General features: G+C 65.6%; 1 protein-coding gene and 1 long non-coding RNA gene across 2 annotated transcripts in view; both read right to left on the bottom strand.

Moving 5' to 3' along the window:
- LOC120505365 (extended synaptotagmin-1-like) overlaps window positions 1-10,579 on the bottom strand; it is a gene marked incomplete at its 3' end in the record, with an annotated part of 12,136 nt that extends 1,557 nt beyond the window's left edge. The window contains exons 1-21 of the mRNA XM_039715753.1: window positions 10,460-10,579; window positions 9,468-9,509; window positions 8,947-9,006; window positions 8,758-8,825; window positions 8,407-8,530; window positions 6,732-6,967; window positions 6,457-6,580; window positions 5,088-5,264; window positions 4,052-4,228; window positions 3,236-3,318; window positions 3,089-3,137; window positions 2,958-3,047; window positions 2,770-2,862; window positions 2,620-2,691; window positions 2,457-2,543; window positions 1,307-1,389; window positions 1,074-1,218; window positions 896-967; window positions 721-807; window positions 191-328; window positions 3-100 (exon numbers count right to left, since the gene is read on the bottom strand). Of these exons, the coding sequence (XP_039571687.1) occupies window positions 3-100; window positions 191-328; window positions 721-807; window positions 896-967; window positions 1,074-1,218; window positions 1,307-1,389; window positions 2,457-2,543; window positions 2,620-2,691; window positions 2,770-2,862; window positions 2,958-3,047; window positions 3,089-3,137; window positions 3,236-3,318; window positions 4,052-4,228; window positions 5,088-5,264; window positions 6,457-6,580; window positions 6,732-6,967; window positions 8,407-8,530; window positions 8,758-8,825; window positions 8,947-9,006; window positions 9,468-9,509; window positions 10,460-10,555 (2,201 nt within the window). The remainder of the gene's footprint in view (window positions 1-2; window positions 101-190; window positions 329-720; window positions 808-895; window positions 968-1,073; window positions 1,219-1,306; window positions 1,390-2,456; window positions 2,544-2,619; window positions 2,692-2,769; window positions 2,863-2,957; window positions 3,048-3,088; window positions 3,138-3,235; window positions 3,319-4,051; window positions 4,229-5,087; window positions 5,265-6,456; window positions 6,581-6,731; window positions 6,968-8,406; window positions 8,531-8,757; window positions 8,826-8,946; window positions 9,007-9,467; window positions 9,510-10,459) is intronic.
- On the bottom strand, window positions 7,695-8,615 carry LOC120505367. Its single transcript, XR_005628208.1, has 3 exons — window positions 8,603-8,615; window positions 8,407-8,530; window positions 7,695-7,717 (listed from the first exon to the last, which is right to left on the bottom strand). It is a non-coding gene; the product is annotated as an uncharacterized LOC120505367 (long non-coding RNA).
- Window positions 10,580-10,585: the final 6 nt, after the last annotated feature.

Genomic DNA, 10,585 nt, shown 5'->3' with positions numbered 1-10,585 from the left:
GCCCCCCCCCCCCGCTTTCTTCATCCCCCCCCTCCTCCTCCTCCTCCTCCTCCTCCTCCCTGCCGGCCGCGCTCTCCTCCACTCGCTGCGACACCAGCACCTGCCAGGGGGCACAGGGGCGGTGCCCGCTCAGGGTGGGGGTCTCCCCTCGCCCCCCAGCCCCCCTCCAGGGGGCGGGACCCCCACTCACCCCGAGCTGCGCCCGCAGCAGGAGCTGCGCGCCCCCCGCCAGGGGCAGCCAGCCGTCCAGGGCCAGCCCCTCCCGCTCCAGCAGCCGTGCCAGGGGCAGGCTCAGCGTGCCCAGGCTGTGCCCGCCTTCCTCCTTCACCTGCGGGCACAGCCAGACCCCCGTCAGACCCACCACGGGACCCCAGACCCAAATCCCCCAGCCGTCCAGGGCCAGCCCCTCCTGTTCCAACACCTGTGCCAGGGGCAGGCTCGGCGTGCCCAGGCTGTGCCCAGGCTGTGCCCAGGCTGTGCCCGCCTTCCTCCTTCACCTGCGGGCACAGCCAGACCCCGTCAGACCCCCGGGACCCCAGACCCAAATCCCCCAGCCGTCCAGGGCCAGCCCCTCCCGCTCCAGCAGCCGTGCCAGGGGCAGGCTCGGCGTGCCCAGGCTGTGCCCAGGCTGTGCCCGCCTTCCTCCTTCACCTGCGGGCACAGCCAGACCCCCGTGAGCCCCCCGGGACCCCAGACCCAAATCCCCCCCCGCCGGGGCACCTGCAGCTCCAGCGTCTCCTCGTGCGGCCGCTGGATGAGGAAGGAGAAGCCTTCATCCCACATGGGCTCCGTGGAGGGGGCGCAGGTCTGGGGGCGTGGGGAGGGGCGGCAGGGCGTCAGAGACCCCCCGGACCCCCCAGAAATCCCCCGGAGCCCCCTCCCCACCGGGGCTCACCTTGGTTTTGAAGGAGACGTCGCGCACGGCCAGGCTGGCGAAGGCCGCGGGGGGCTTGGAGCCCTTGCGGAGCTGGGGACATTGGGGACAATTGGGGACATTTGGGATATTTTGGGATATTGGGGGACATTTGGGGACACCCGGGGGCAGCCGGGGGCGCTCGGGGGGCTCCCCTCACCGGCAGCTCGGCGGCTCGGTCCAGGAAGACGCGGAGCAGAGCGGCGGAGAGCGCCGGGCCGTGCTGGGGCTGCAGGAGGCGGTTGGTGTGCAGCACCTGCGGGGCGGGCGGGGGTCGCACCAAGGTGGGGAGGGGTCGCACCGGGCTGGGGAGGGGTCGCACCGGGCGGGGAGGGGTCGCACCGGGCGGGGANCCCCCAGATCCCCCCGAGACCCCCAAAGCCCCCGTCCCACCTGCCCAGGAAGTCGTCCTTGTCGATGTCCTTGTCGAAGAGCTCGAACTCCACGTCCTGCCCTGGGACGTCGTCCACGATCACCTGGGGGAGAAAAATCCGAATTATTGTTCAAGGTTCTTATCGTGCCTCAGTTTCCCCAGCACCATGCCTCGGTTTCCCGTCCCAGGACCACCCCCGTGCCTCAGTTTCCCCTGACCCTCAGTCCCCCCCCCCGCAGTGCCTCAGTTTCCCTCCCCCGGTGCCATGCCTCAGTTTCCTGTGCCTCAGTTTCCCCGGTGCCTCAGTTTCCCTGTGCCGTGCCTCAGTTTCCCCCAGTCCCCGGTGCCGTGCCTCAGTTTCCTGTGCCTCAGTTTCCCTGCCGTGCCTCAGTTTCCCTGCCGTGCCTCAGTTCTCCTCCGGTGCCGTGCCTCAGTTTCCCCTCTCCCGTGCCTCAGTTTCCCTGGTGCCGTGCCTCAGTTTCCCGTGCCTCAGTTTCCCTGGTGCCGTGCCTCAGTTTCCCGTGCCTCAGTTTCCCTGGTGCCGTGCCTCAGTTTCCCGTGCCTCAGTTTCCCTGGTGCCGTGCCTCAGTTTCCCGTGCCTCAGTTTCCCTGGTGCCGTGCCTCAGTTTCCCGTGCCTCAGTTTCCCTGGTGCCGTGCCTCAGTTTCCCGTGCCTCAGTTTCCCTGGTGCCGTGCCTCAGTTTCCCGTGCCTCAGGTGCCTCAGTTTCCCTGTGCCTCAGTTTCCCTGTGCCTCAGTTTCCCCGGGGCCGTGCCTCAGTTTCCCTGTGCCTCAATTTCCCCTCTCTGTGCCTCAGTTTCCCCCAGTCCCCGGTGCTGGGATATTGGGGGGACATTGAGGGTACAGTGGGGGGACACTGGAGGGACATTGGAGGGGACATTGAGGGGACACTGAGAGGACAATGGGGGGATATTGGGGGGCAATGAGGGGACATTGGGGGGTTATTGAGGGGACAGTGGGGGAATACTGAGGGGACACTGGTAGGACATTGGGGGAAAATGGGGGACAATGGGGGAACATTGAGGGGATGGGGGGGATTTGGGGGATTTGAGGTTTTTGGGGTTTTGGGGAGATTTGGGGTTTTTGGGGGGATTTGAGGTTTTGGGGGCATTTGGGGTTTTTGGGGGGTTTTGCGGTTTTTGGGGTCCCACCTGGAAATCCACCTCCTGGTCGCGGGGGTCGTGCAGGAAGAAGCGGAAAGCGTCCTCCCAGACGGGGGCCGAGGTGTTGCAGACCACCTTGGGCAGGGGTGGGGGGCTCAGCTCAGACCCCAAACCCCCCAAAACCACCCAAAACCCCCCAGACCCCTCCCACCTTGCTCTCCCTGGTGACGTCCTGCACCGACACCTGCACCACGGGGTTGGGCTCCTTGCCTGGTTTCCTCTCCTGCCCAAAAACGGGGGGGTCGGGGGGGGTCCCCCACATCCGACCTCCCCCAAAGCCCCCCAGAGCCCCCAGACTCACGGGCAGCCCCTCAGCCCTGTCCAGGTACACCACGAGGATGGCAGAGGAGGGGGGGTCGGGTTTGGCCACGATTTTTTGGTTCTTTTCCAAAACCTGGGGGGTTCCAAAAATTGAGGGGGGGGGTCACCTAAAGCAGGACCCCCCCTCTCCCAGGGGAGCTGAGCCCCAAAATCCCCCCCAGCACTGACCTGGTCCAGCTTGGAGGCGTCGGAGAGCAGCGAGAGCCACTCCAGGCGCAGGTGGAGCCGGCCCTGCCCCCCCTCCTGCAGCGGGAACCACTTTGGGGGGGTGGGGAGGGGGCGTCAGCCCCAGCACCCACCTCGTCCATCACCCGAGCTTTGAGCACCTCCCCCAGGTCCAGCTTCATCCTGGGGGGGGGAATTTGGGGATTTTGGGGATTTGGGGAGGTGGGGGGGGAGTGGGGTGAAGCCCCCTCCCCGAATTTGGGGGTGCGGCCCCCCCTCACCTGCCCAGGAGATCGTCCTTGTCGGGGTCTTTGTCGAAGAGCTCCACCTCCAGCTCCTGGCCCGGCACCTCGTGCACCATGAACTGGGGGGCAGCGGCACGTGGGGGGGGCCTGTCCCCAAAACTGCCCGGGGGGGCGTGTCCCTGTCCCCAAAATCCCTCTGGGGGGGTCACAGTGTCCCTGTCCCCAAAATCCCTCTGGGGGGGTCACAGTGTCCCTGTCCCCAAAATCCCTCTGGGGGGGTCTCTGTGTCCTGCCCGGGGGGGGGCCATGTCCCTGTCCCCAAAATCCCTCTGGGGGAGCAGTGTCCCTGTCCCCAAAATCCCTCTGGGGTGCCATGTCCTTGTCCCCACAGCTCCGTGTCCCTGTCCCCAAAATCCCTCTCTGGGGGTCATGGTGTCCCTGCAGCCCTCCCTCCCTCCCTCCCTCCCTCCCTGCAGCCTTCTGTCCATCCCTCCATCCCCAGTGTCCATCCCTCTGTCCATCCCCACTGTTTGTCCCTCCATCTGTCCCTCTGTCCATCCCTCTGTGTCCGTCCCCACTGTCCATCCCTTTGTCCATCCATCCATCTCTCTGTCCCTCTGTCTACCCCCTCTGTCCATCCCTCCGTTCCACTGTCTGTCCCTCTGTCCATGCCTCCATCCCCAGCGTCCATCTCTCTGTCCATCCCCACTGTTTGTCCCTCCGTCCATCCCTCTGTGTCCATCCCCGGGGTCCAGGCTGTCCCCGATGACACGGCTGGTGGCCGCCTGTGTCCCTCTGTCCATCCCCCTGTCTGTCTGTCTGTCCATCCCCCTGTCTGTCTGTCCCGCTCACCTCGTACACCTCGTCCCATGTGGGGTCCAGGCTGTCCCCGATGACGCGGCTGGTGGCCGCCTGTGTCCCCACCCTGAGCAGCGCGTACGGGTCCGAGCGGCCCTGGACGAGCCCGCCCAGGAAGCGATCCTTGGAGCGCAGCGCCCGCGCGGCCACCAGCGTCACCCGCACCACGCCCTGGGGACACCGAGGGGACACCGAGGGGACACCGGGGGGCGTGTCCCTGTCCCCAAAACTGCCCGGGGGGCGTGTCCCTGTCCCCAAAACTGCCCGGGGGGCGTGTCCCTGTCCCCAAAACTGCCCGGGGGGCGTGTCCCTGTCCCCAAAACTGCCCGGGGGCGTGTGCCTGCCCCCAAAACTGCCCGGGCGGGCGTGTCCCTGTCCCCAAAATCCCTCTGGGGGGATCACAGTGTCCCTGTCCCCAAAACTGCCCGGGGGGGCGTGTCCCTGCCCCCAAAATCCCTCTGGGGGGGTCACAGTGTCCCTGTCCCCAAAACCCCCCAGGGGGTCACGGTGTCCCTGTCCCCACAGCCCCGTGTCCCTGTCCCCAAAATCCCTCTCTGGGGGTCATGGTGTCCCTCCCTCCCTCCCTCCCTGCAGCCTTCTGTCCATCCCTCCATCCCCAGTGTCCATCCCTCTGTCCATCCCCCTGTCTGTCTGTCTGTCCGTCCCCCTGTCTGTCTGTCTGTCCGTCCCCCTGTCTGTCTGTCCCGCTCACCTCGTACACCTCGTCCCAGGCGGGGTCCAGGCTGTCCCCGATGACACGGCTGGTGGCCGCCTGTGTCCCTCTGTCCATCCCCCTGTCTGTCTGTCTGTCCATCCCCCTGTCTGTCTGTCCCGCTCACCTCGTACACCTCGTCCCATGTGGGGTCCAGGCTGTCCCCGATGACGCGGCTGGTGGCCGCCTGTGTCCGTCCCCCTGTCCATCCCTGTGTCCATCCCTGTGTCCATCCCTCTGTCCCTGTGTCCCTCTGTCTGTCCATCCCCCTGTCTGTCCGTCCCCCTGTCCCTCTGTCTGTCCCCCTGTCCCGCTCACCTCGTACACCTCGTCCCAAACCGGGTCCAGGCTGTCCCCGATGACGCGGCTGGTGGCCGCCTGTGTCCCCACCCTGAGCAGCGCGTACGGGTCCGAGCGGCCCTGGACGAGCCCGCCCAGGAAGCGATCCTTGGAGCGCAGCGCCCGCGCGGCCACCAGCGTCACCCGCACCACGCCCTGGGGACACCGAGGGGACACCGAGGGGACACAGGGGTCAGAGAGGGTCACTGTGAGGGGACACGGCCACCAGCGTCACCCGCACCACGCCCTGGGGACACCGAGGGGACACCGAGGGGACACTGGGGTCACTGCAGGGGGACACAGCCCCAGCGTCACCCGCACCACGCCCTGGGGACATGGGGACACCGAGGGGACACTGGGGTCAGTGAGGGGGGGACACGGCCACCAGCGTCACCCGCACCACACCCTGGGGACATGGGGGACACCGAGGGGACACAGGGGTCACCAGGGATCACCATGAGGGGACACGGCCGCCAGCGTCACCCGCACCACGCCCTGGGGACATCGGGACACCGAGGGGACACGGGGGTCACTGCAGGGGGACACGGCCCCAGCGTCACCCGCACCACGCCCTGGGGACACCGAGGGGACAGCAGGGTCACCAGGGGTCACCATGAGGGGACACAGCCCAGGGAGGGGTCACCATGAGGGGACACAGCCCCAGCGTCACCCGCACCACGCCCTGGGGACACCGGGGGGACACCGAGGGGACAGCGGGGTCACTGCAGGGGGTCACTGCAGGGGGACACGAGCCCTGGGACAGGCAGTGACAGCGAGAAACGGAGGAGGAAGATGATGGGGGAAGGGAAAAGGAGGGGAAAAAGAGGGAAAAGGGAAAAGGAAGGGGAAAAAAGGGGAAAAAAGGAGAGGAAAAGGGGGGGAAGAGAGAAAAGGAAGGGGAAACTGGGGAAAATGAGGGGAAAAAATGAGGGAAAGTGGTGGAAAAAATGAGGAGGAAAAGGGGAAAATGAGAAGGAAAAAGGAGAAAGGAAGGGAAAAAAGGAAAAAAAGGGAAAATGAGAGAAAAAATGAGAGGAAAAGGGAGAAAAGGAAGGGGAAAGATGGGGAAAATGAGGGAAAAGGGAAAAGGAAGGGGAAAAAAGAAAAAATGGAAAAAGAAGGGGAAAAAGGAGAGGAAAAGGGAGAAAAGGAAGGGGAAAGATGGGGAAGATGAGGGGAAAAATTCAGGGGAAGTGTGAAAGGGGAAAATGAGGAGGAAAAAGAGGAAAGGAGGGGAAAATGGTGAGGTCTGAAAGGGAAAGTTGGGGAAATGGGGGGCGTCCGAAGGGGAAAATGGGGGGGGTCCAAGGGGAAAAAGAGGGGTCAGGACCCCCCCCAGCCCCCTCACCCTGGGGAGGGGGCAGCGCAGCTGAGCGGCCTCGGGCAGGTCGGGCACCAGCGGCACCAGGAGCCGGTTGGGCAGCACCAGGTAGGAGGAGAGGCTGTCCATGATCATCGAGTCCGACAGGGAGCTGGGGGGGTGTGTCCCCCTGTCCCTCTGTCCATCCCCCTGTCTGTCTGTCTGTCCATCCCCCTGTCTGTCTGTCCCGCTCACCTCGTACACCTCGTCCCAAACCGGGTCCAGGCTGTCCCCGATGACGCGGCTGGTGGCCGCCTGTGTACCTCTGTCCATCCCCCTGTCTGTCTGTCTGTCCATCCCCCTGTCTGTCTGTCCCGCTCACCTCGTACACCTCGTCCCAAACCGGGTCCAGGCTGTCCCCGATGACGCGGCTGGTGGCCGCCTGTGTCCCCACCCTGAGCAGCGCGTACGGGTCCGAGCGGCCCTGGACGAGCCCGCCCAGGAAGCGATCCTTGGAGCGCAGCGCCCGCGCGGCCACCAGCGTCACCCGCACCACGCCCTGGGGACATGGGGACACCGAGGGGACACTGGGGTCAGTGAGGGGGGGACACGGCCACCAGCGTCACCCGCACCACGCCCTGGGGACACCGAGGGGACAGCAGGGTCACCAGGGGTCACCATGAGGGGACACAGCCCAGGGAGGGGTCACCATGAGGGGACACAGCCCCAGCGTCACCCGCACCACGCCCTGGGGACACCGGGGACACCGAGGGGACAGTGGGGTCACCAGGGGTCACTGCAGGGGGACACGAGCCCTGGGACAGGCAGTGACAGCGAGAAACGGAGGAGGAAGATGATGGGGGAAGGGAAAAGGAGGGGAAAAAGAGGGAAAAGGGAAAAGGAAGGGGAAAAAAGGGGAAAAAAGGAGAGGAAAAGGGGGGGAAGAGAGAAAAGGAAGGGGAAACTGGGGAAAATGAGGGGAAAAAATGAGGGAAAGTGGTGGAAAAAATGAGGAGGAAAAGGGGAAAATGAGAAGGAAAAAGGAGAAAGGAAGGGAAAAAAGGAAAAAAAGGGAAAATGAGAGAAAAAATGAGAGGAAAAGGGAGAAAAGGAAGGGGAAAGATGGGGAAAATGAGGGAAAAGGGAAAAGGAAGGGGAAAAAAGAAAAAATGGAAAAAGAAGGGGAAAAAGGAGAGGAAAAGGGAGAAAAGGAAGGGGAAAGATGGGGAAGATGAGGGGAAAAATTCAGGGGAAGTGTGAAAGGGGAAAATGAGGAGGGACACAGCCCCAGCGTCACCCGCACCACGCCCTGGGGACACCGGGGACACCGAGGGGACAGTGGGGTCACCAGGGGTCACTGCAGGGGGACACGAGCCCTGGGACAGGCAGTGACAGCGAGAAACGGAGGAGGAAGATGATGGGGGAAGGGAAAAGGAGGGGAAAAAGAGGGAAAAGGGAAAAGGAAGGGGAAAAAAGGGGAAAAAAGGAGAGGAAAAGGGGGGGAAGAGAGAAAAGGAAGGGGAAACTGGGGAAAATGAGGGGAAAAATGAGGGAAAGTGGTGGAAAAAATGAGGAGGAAAAGGGGAAAATGAGAAGGAAAAAGGGGAAAGGAGGGGAAAAAGAGGGAAAAGGGAAAAGGAAGGGAAAAAAAGGGAAAAAAGGGAAAATGAGAGAAAAAAGGAGAGGAAAAGAGAGAAAATGAAGGGGAAAGATGGGGAAAATGAGGGAAAAGGGAAAAGGAAGAGGAAAAAAGAAAAAATGGAAAAAGAAGGGGAAAAAGGAGAGGAAAAGGGAGAAAAGGAAGGGGAAAGATGGGGAAGATGAGGGGAAAAATTCAGGGGAAGTGTGAAAGGGGAAAATGAGGAGGAAAAAGAGGAAAGGAGGGGAAAATGGTGAGGTCTGAAAGGGAAAGTTGGGGAAATGGGGGGCGTCCGAAGGGGAAAATGGGGGGGGTCCAAGGGGAAAAAGAGGGGTCAGGACCCCCCCCAGCCCCCTCACCCTGGGGAGGGGGCAGCGCAGCTGAGCGGCCTCGGGCAGGTCGGGCACCAGCGGCACCAGGAGCCGGTTGGGCAGCACCAGGTAGGAGGAGAGGCTGTCCATGATCATCGAGTCCGACAGGGAGCTGGGATTGGGGTCCCCCCGGGGGGGGGGTCTTCTCCCTTTCTCTTTTTTTGGGGAGGGGGCACGGACTCACCGGGCGGCGGATGAAGAACATGGTGAGCGCCCCCACGATGGGCACGTCCCCCAGCAGGGGCTCCAGGATGATCCTGAGCATCCCGTGGAGCTGTGGGGGGGTCCAAACACGCTGGGACCCCTCCCCAAAACCACCCCCAGCCCCCCAAAACCCACACGGACACGCTCTGCTGGAGCAGCTTGTCCAGGAACTGCCCCAGGAACGGCCACGCCTGCGCCAGCACCTGGGACAGACAGACACACGGACACCGGGATGGACACACGGACACACACAGACACACACGGACACACACACACAGACACAGACACACAGACAGACAGACAGACAGACAGACACACGGACACGCTCTGCTGGAGCAGCTTGTCCAGGAACTGCCCCAGGAACGGCCACGCCTGCGCCAGCACCTGGGACAGACACACGGACACCGGGATGGACACACGGACACACAGACATGGACAGATGGACATGGGGCATGGAGGGACGGACACGGGGGACAGACAGATGGACACGGGGCATGGGCATGGACAGATGGACATGGGAGGACATGGGGGGATGGAGAGGTGGAACGGAGGGAGGGACAGAGGAGGGAGGGAGGGACACAGGGAGAGAGAGGGAGGGAGGGATGGAAAGAGGCCAAGAGGGAGGGAAGGATGCGGGGAAGGAGGGATGAAGGGAGGGAGGAGGGAGGGATGGAGGCATGGAAGAGGGAGGGACAGAAGGATGCAGGAGGGAGGGACGGAGGGAGGGAGAGGGACGGAGGGATGGAAGGATGCCGGAGGGAGGGATGCGGGAGGGACCCCGGCGGCCCCGGGGCGATGCGGGCCGGACACACGGACGCCCCCCGGACACACGGACGCCCCCTCACCTTGTTGAGCCACTCCGCCCGCTCCACATCCGGGAAGCTGACCTGGGGACGGGGGGGGGGGCGCTGAGCCGGGGCCGCGGCCCCTCCCGTGCCTCAGTTTCCCCAACCGCCCCGCCACCCCCGGGGGTCCCCAAACGGGGGGTCCCGGAGGGGGGAACTCCCGGGAAAGGGGGGTCCGGACCCCTCCCGGACCGCGGGGAGGGCCGGGCAGGAAACGGCCCCCCCGGGCCCGGTGAGTCACGGCACCGCCGGAAGGCCCGGGAGGTACCGGGGCTGTCCGGTGCCCGCGGGGAACGGAGCGCGGGGACCCCGCCCGGGCGGTACCGGGGGGGTCCCGGGGCGACCCCGCCCCACCGGGAAAGCCAAGGAACGGCCGGAGAGCAGCACCGGCACCCGGGGATGCCCGGGGGGGCTCCGGGGGTCCCGAGCGGTGCAGAGAGAACGGAGCCGGACCGGGGGTCCCGGGGGTCCCCCCCGCCGGGGCTGGCTGCGGTCGTGGGGGGTCCCGGGGGTCCCGGCAGCGAAGCGCGGGGCTGGGGGGGGTCCCCAGGTGTGACAAGCGGGACCCGGAGCGCAGCAAAGAACCGGGAACCCCCCGGGGCTGCGGGGAGCTCAAGCGGTGCCGGTAGCGCGTCAGAACCGGGGGTCCCGCCGGGGGTCCCACCGGGGGCAGAGGCGGTGCCCGGTGCGGGGGTCCCGAGCCCGGTACGGGGGTCCCGAGCCCGGTGCGGGGTCCCGAGCCCGGTGCGGGGGTGCCATGCCCGGTGCGGGGTACCGTGCGCAGTGTGGGATCCCGAGCCCGGTGCAGGATCCCGTGCCCGGTGCAGGATCCCGTGCCCGGTACGGGGGTGCCATGCCCGGTGCGGAGTCCCGAACCCGGTGCGGGGTCCCGTGCCCGGTGCAGGATCCCGTGCCCGGTGCGGGGTCCCGTGCCCGGTACGGGGGTCCCGCCGGGGATCCCCGCGGGCGATAACGGCGCTGCGGGGCCTTACCCAGGCCGGCAGCTCCCCTCGGGCCGCGCCCATCCCGGCGGCGGCGGCGCGCACGGCCGCTTCTTCTTCTCGGTGCAGCCGCTCGGCCGCGCGCATCCCGCGCTCCCGGGCGCGCCGCCGCCGCCG

Source organism: Passer montanus, unplaced genomic scaffold (genome assembly GCF_014805655.1).
Source record: "Passer montanus isolate IOZ18808 unplaced genomic scaffold, ASM1480565v1 scaffold348, whole genome shotgun sequence".
In the NCBI taxonomy this organism is placed as follows: domain Eukaryota; kingdom Metazoa; phylum Chordata; class Aves; order Passeriformes; family Passeridae; genus Passer; species Passer montanus.
The sequence above is the reverse complement of the archived record's forward strand: the minus strand, read 5'-3'. Positions and strand labels throughout refer to the sequence as shown.